General features: G+C 43.3%; 1 protein-coding gene across 5 annotated transcripts; it reads right to left on the bottom strand.

The window, feature by feature from the left end:
• Positions 1-1,517: 1,517 nt before the first annotated feature.
• On the bottom strand, positions 1,518-5,377 carry LOC136486779 (uncharacterized). 5 transcript variants are annotated; one of them, XM_066483796.1, is made up of 4 exons: positions 5,163-5,377; positions 4,931-5,059; positions 2,570-4,398; positions 1,518-2,217 (listed from the first exon to the last, which is right to left on the bottom strand). In XM_066483796.1, exons 3-4 carry the CDS (start codon positions 4,391-4,393, stop codon positions 1,888-1,890), a joined length of 2,154 nt encoding a protein of 717 aa, XP_066339893.1. In that variant the 5' UTR covers positions 4,394-4,398; positions 4,931-5,059; positions 5,163-5,377; the 3' UTR covers positions 1,518-1,887. The 5 variants fall into 5 exon arrangements, with proteins under 5 accessions (XP_066339893.1, XP_066339873.1, XP_066339902.1 ...); XM_066483776.1 differs by having other exon boundaries at positions 4,931-5,377; XM_066483805.1 differs by lacking the exon at positions 4,931-5,059 and having other exon boundaries at positions 5,130-5,377.
• Positions 5,378-5,578: the final 201 nt, after the last annotated feature.

Here is a 5,578-nt window from a genome sequence, read left to right as displayed (position 1 = left end):
TCAGACACAAATGCTTTTTGCTCAAAAAAATAAAAACAAGCCACAAATGCTAGCTATCACATGGGCTGATAGGAATGAGAGACTGAGAGTCCGGAGCAGTCGAGCTAGCTGTACCTCACGAATGTGAGGATGAGCAGCAGATTATTATTAAATGGAGTCGCAGCCTTGCAGAAGCATGGCGCTTGCCCGGGCCCCGGAGATCTGGCCTGGTCAATAAGGCCAAGCCCGGGTCAAGACTACAGATGGTCCAAACCTGTCCTTGTCAGCTAGTAATGGTAACCCATCCGACTGATCCCTGTCCCTCACCTGGAATCACCAGATGAGGGCCACAGGCCCACAGCCCACACCCAACAGCAACGCCAAAGTGAGGGCATTCGGTTCTGGGTCTGTGGTTCCTCGGTTTTTTCAGAAATCGGTTCTTAGAAAATAGGAACCGATCGATTCTAAAAAATTTTCGGAACCGATAATTTTGGTTTTCGGATATTTCGGTTCAGTTCCGATTTTAACCAAACTAACCAAACTTTTTCAGAAGACCTCAAGATAATAATAAATATATGCGCTGTAAGGCAAATTTATGCAAGACTATATTAATTTTTAATAATAATGATTTATAAGAAAACAATAGCAATATAGTAACACAAATATATAGTAGGTCAAATATAAAACACCACACATAAACCAAACATAATCTTATAAAATATAAGTAAGTGAAGTATAATTCATGTAATTCGGTTCTTTCGGTTACCCGAGAATAGGAATCGAATTTTCTTCGATTAGTTCGGTTTCTCAATATCAGGAACCGAATAAGGAATCCAATTTTTTGGTTCCAGTTCTTTTGATTTCGGTTCCGGTTATTTCAGTTCGGTTTTCGGTTCTAGTTAAATTTGCCCAGGGCTACTGAGCACTGAGACTCTGAGAGCACCTCATTTTGCAGATCCGACCTCACCACAAACACAAATTCCGCCTCCACGTTCTGTGGCCTTGAACTGCCCATTGGCATGGCTGACAAGAAAGGTGCAGGCAGATGCAAAGTTGCAACTCTGAGGCCGAACAAACCTACCTCGATGCCTCTGCAAAAGAAACATCCATGGACTGGCAACTTTAAACAAGTTTGAACTTCTTCAGGGCTCCAACTCCAAACTGCTTAGGTGGAACTATCAGGCTCGCACCCAGAACTTGAAGTGAAAAAAAAGGGATCAGTAAACATGTTGGATGCTGCAAGTCGAACAAGCAAAAATATACAAGAAACAGGAAATGGTTGCACCATGTTACTTTTGTGCTCCTATTCAACCTTTATGAAACACAGTAAAGCACCACATAAATGTCAAACCTACAAGGGCAATTGCAACTAGCAGACCCACCAGTCTGCCAACCAATGCAGGAATTGAAACAGACATGGCGCCAAAAGGCTTGATCTCATCGTGGTGCATTTTTAACTGTTCCAATGCACATTCAGTCAAGCAATCGCCAGTTGCATAAAGATTGAAACAGATATCTTAATTCCACAAAGCTGAATGAGAATGAGAAAAGAGGCCCTTGCAACCAAAACATATCAGAGATTCAGAATGTTGTTACATTTAGGAAAAATGGCTACATTATGTTTTTTATGCTCATGTTCTTTCAGAACTGGCTGAGACACATTTGTGTATCCTCTGGTGGATTGCAACAACAATTCATGCCCTCCCTTGGTTGCTCAAAGCTAAGACTACTGCTATAAACTACCAGCTCCATCTATCCTTATGAACAGGGTCATTTTCCTTTTCTATCTCACACAAAAATGAACATGGTCAAAACTAATACTTGCTCGACAATTGTTGTACATGATGAGAAGATTCTGGTTTTCTTATCTTTCCACTCCCAAGAGCTATTGCTCTGCTTATCCACATGCTATACTCTTCCCATGGGAGAAAAGGGAGGGTCGATGACGATAGATGGAGGTGTCTTTTCATTCCTGCTCTTTGGTTTCTTCTTCTCCTTGGGCGTGACTGAATCAATTAACTGCCTCACTTCCTCCTTCAGGAGAATCTTCAGCGAGCTGGAGTATAGTTTGTTCTTAAACTTCTCGATACCAATGTCTGAAGAAGCTTCAGAACAGTGAAGCAAAGAGATGCAGATAGAGAAGGCCTGCAATGCTGATAATCTTGCATGGAAATCCACTGAGAAATGTCCATTCCCATCTGCCTTCATCGAAAGGGCAGGGAGAACTTCTTTGTTACCCTGTTCAAACATTTGTAGCATATAAATTAAATGTGTCATTTAGTCAAATATAGCTTCAGAATGTGTTCGTAAATATTTCGTACAAAATTAGTTGTTAAATATCTTGCTGCATAGCTTTTAGGGAGGGTAAAACAAGAAACAATTACCCTGTTAACTTTAAATGCATCTAAAAATAGCAAACTTGTATCCTAGCTCATCTTAAAATGTCACAGGCAGCCATTTTTTTGGAAACATGAATATTTGGACATACGAAATCTTACTTTTGTCATGTTTAGTTGTCCCTGCACTGCCTAAAATATGAAACAGTAACCACTATTTATCTGATAAAAGAATAAGAGATAATCAGGTGTACCTGAGCAAATAGCTCCATAGGAGCTTTGCTTTCGTTCATTATGGAATCAGCCCAGTAACTATCATATGCATTGTCAAGGACAACAATTGGGCAAGACATGTCCCATCCACCACAATCACAGGCTCCACCGGACTTTAGACGGTCAAGTAATGGTGATGGGCTGGCCTCATCATCCCTTGGTAACCCATGTGCACCACCTGCTGTAACCGCCTTGATAGTACCAGGTGATGATCCAGCTTTCAATTCTTTGGACTTTGTTTTATGAAATGGCACCTGGATTACAATGGCAGCAACCTCCAAATGAGGATGAAGATCTTCTCGAGACCAAAGACAAGATGTCGATAGATCTGAGTCAGTCCTTGTAGTATTTTGTCTCTGCATCAGATCATTTCTGGTATGTCCAGACATTGAACTATTGACAACATTGCAGAATGATGGTCGAATGGCATCTGTACATTGAATTCTCTCAACAGCAGAACTCCGTCTTGCATGAGCAATGTCATACAAAACAAATTCAGTGGTGGCTGAGTTCTTTAAAGTACCATCTTCTCCAACACTAGAGTACAAAAAGGAAGACACATGCATCTGGCCTACAATCGGAGGTAGACACCCATGCCTATCCTTGGAGGTCCTTCCCACAGTGCTTGCTCGCTTGCCACTGCTATGGAAAGTGTAAATCCAATTCAGTTCATCCCCAGCTTTCCATGTATTAACATATATTGATTCTTCTGGGCCCTTTGTACTAAACACAAAACCGAGAGCACCGTGATTCGGATCCAATTTAATAACAGCATGAAGATGAGTTGGCGATGAAGTAACGGTCAATTTCTGGGCTTCCCCATTTGCCTGGCAATCAGGTGCAAGGCTTTGCTGAGCCCTTGAGATATCACTTAACAAAGATTTGCGTAATACCCTGCCTTTTCCTCCAAATGGAGTACTACTTGATTTTGAATCTTCTGTTTCCATCAGAGAAGGGTTCCGTTGAGACTTCGACTTCATGATAGGATCAAGAATTTTCTTGAATGGACTAGAACGAGCCTTTTTGTTGCCGACACATTCTGATGGGCATGTAGCATCAAAAACACCCACCTTTGTAGACAAGGACTTGGGCAAATTAACTACATCTCTTTCATCAGGACAAAAAACAACTGACTGTTGGCAATCTGATCTTCCAATTTTGCTACAATTGCCTTCTGGCAAATGAGGGGTTGCATTTGTGCATGAACCTTTGTTGGTATCTTCTTCAAGTGATATCTCCAGGAAACTGTCTAGTGCATCATTTTTCAACAAATTGCAGTCCCTGCGTGGTCTCTCGAGTGTTAAGTCATCCTCAGGAATCTCATGGAGTGAAAGCTTCATAATCTCCCTGGAAGCTTGATAAATTCTATGATTTGTCCCCATAGAAGACCTTGTATTGCATGAATACCTCCGCAGCGGAAAGGAGCAAGCACCACTTGTGCTAGGCTGAGACTGAGAGGATGAATTGGCAACCTCAAAGGACAAAAATGTGTCTTTATTGCTCGAATAATTTAGTTTGCTCCTTCCTGGAAGATTCCTGAGTCTGCTAACCTCTCCGGAACTCTGGTACATCGAGCCGCGCTTGTGCATGATGCCATCTTCCGGGTTTGCGTCTCGATATCTTGAAGGCAAACTTTTGCAGTGGAAATTAGGGATCCTGTCAAGGCACGGTTCTCCCAATGTTTCATCTGTGCATTTCAATCTGTGAAACTTGCCTGCTTCTGTTTCTCTGCTGGTGCTCTCAGTTTCTTCACCGATTGATTTCATGCTTTCCTTACCTGCTCTTAGCCGAGAACGATTCCCCATAGTACCTGCAAATGAAACCACAAACATAGCTAGCTATTTAGGTCCAAAATCAACACTTGTTTTCTTATGACAGTATTTCTTGTTTGCTAGTTATAAATGGGGATTTTCTTATGGCACATAAGCTAGTCACAAATAAGGATGCTGTACTGGAACATCAAAGCAAGAGGTCCATGTTCTACCTATTAATGGAACAACATGGAGCTCTCTGTTGGGGGGGGGGGGGGGGGGGGGGGGGGGGGGGGGGGGGGGGGGGGAGGATAACTTGAAGATAGTTGTAAACAGTTCGTGCAGGAAAGCTACTAGATCGCACAAACAAGAAAATACTTGAAATGCATTGTGCATCAACCAGCATTTTATTTCTAGAGGGTAAAACAAAATAACCTTATTTCCCCCCAATAAACACATACGGTTTCGCACCTTTAAACGAGATTCAGCGTTCACCAAAACCGCACCCTCAATCCCACAAAAACCCAAACATTTCCACATCCCAATCAATCGGACTACCAAATAGTCAGACCCTCCTCCAGAAACTCTCACCCCTGCATGAAATCGATAGACGTCCGCACTTGTTGAAGAAACGCGTCGTTTTTCACCAAGAAAACCTGCCCCGCCATCCTCAAACCCAACTTTGGCCTATCTCCAGCGCCCGAATCCCCACCCATTGACCTTCAACATTAACATAGCGGGCAGAGTACTAGCAAAAAGGCAGGAGTTCGAAATCGAATGAACTCAGTACCAGTCCCAGAAACGAGCCGGCAAATCCCATTACCTCTGTCTCGGTGAGTATCGTTGAGAATCAGATCAACGCAGCAGAGCAGTAGAGGAGGTGGATTCCTCGCGCCTCCCGCTCCCAATCTCCCGCGCTGGCGCAAAACCAAAATGCATTAGGGGTGGGGACTTGAGAGCCGGGGGCGAGTGGGTGTGTCCCCTCCTTGGTTGGCGGCTGATGAAATGAAGCTAGCTAGCTACTCGTCTGTGGCCTGAAGTCTGGAGAGTGCTCTGAAATCTCAAACCCGCGTCTTGCAGGGTCCAAGTATGAAATAGCATAAGCGCAAGGGACTGGAGTTTAAGAACTCCTGGAAGTATCCGGTTTAATTTATTAGGTGCTTTGGAACAGCACTTTTGCGTATCTCGAGCTCGAGGTGTCTCCTCCTCTAGCAGCTGCTAATTAAGGCCACTAATGAG

The sequence above is a fragment of the Miscanthus floridulus genome, chromosome 1, assembly GCF_019320115.1.
Source record: "Miscanthus floridulus cultivar M001 chromosome 1, ASM1932011v1, whole genome shotgun sequence".
Classification (NCBI taxonomy): domain Eukaryota; kingdom Viridiplantae; phylum Streptophyta; class Magnoliopsida; order Poales; family Poaceae; genus Miscanthus; species Miscanthus floridulus.
The sequence above is the reverse complement of the archived record's forward strand: the minus strand, read 5'-3'. Positions and strand labels throughout refer to the sequence as shown.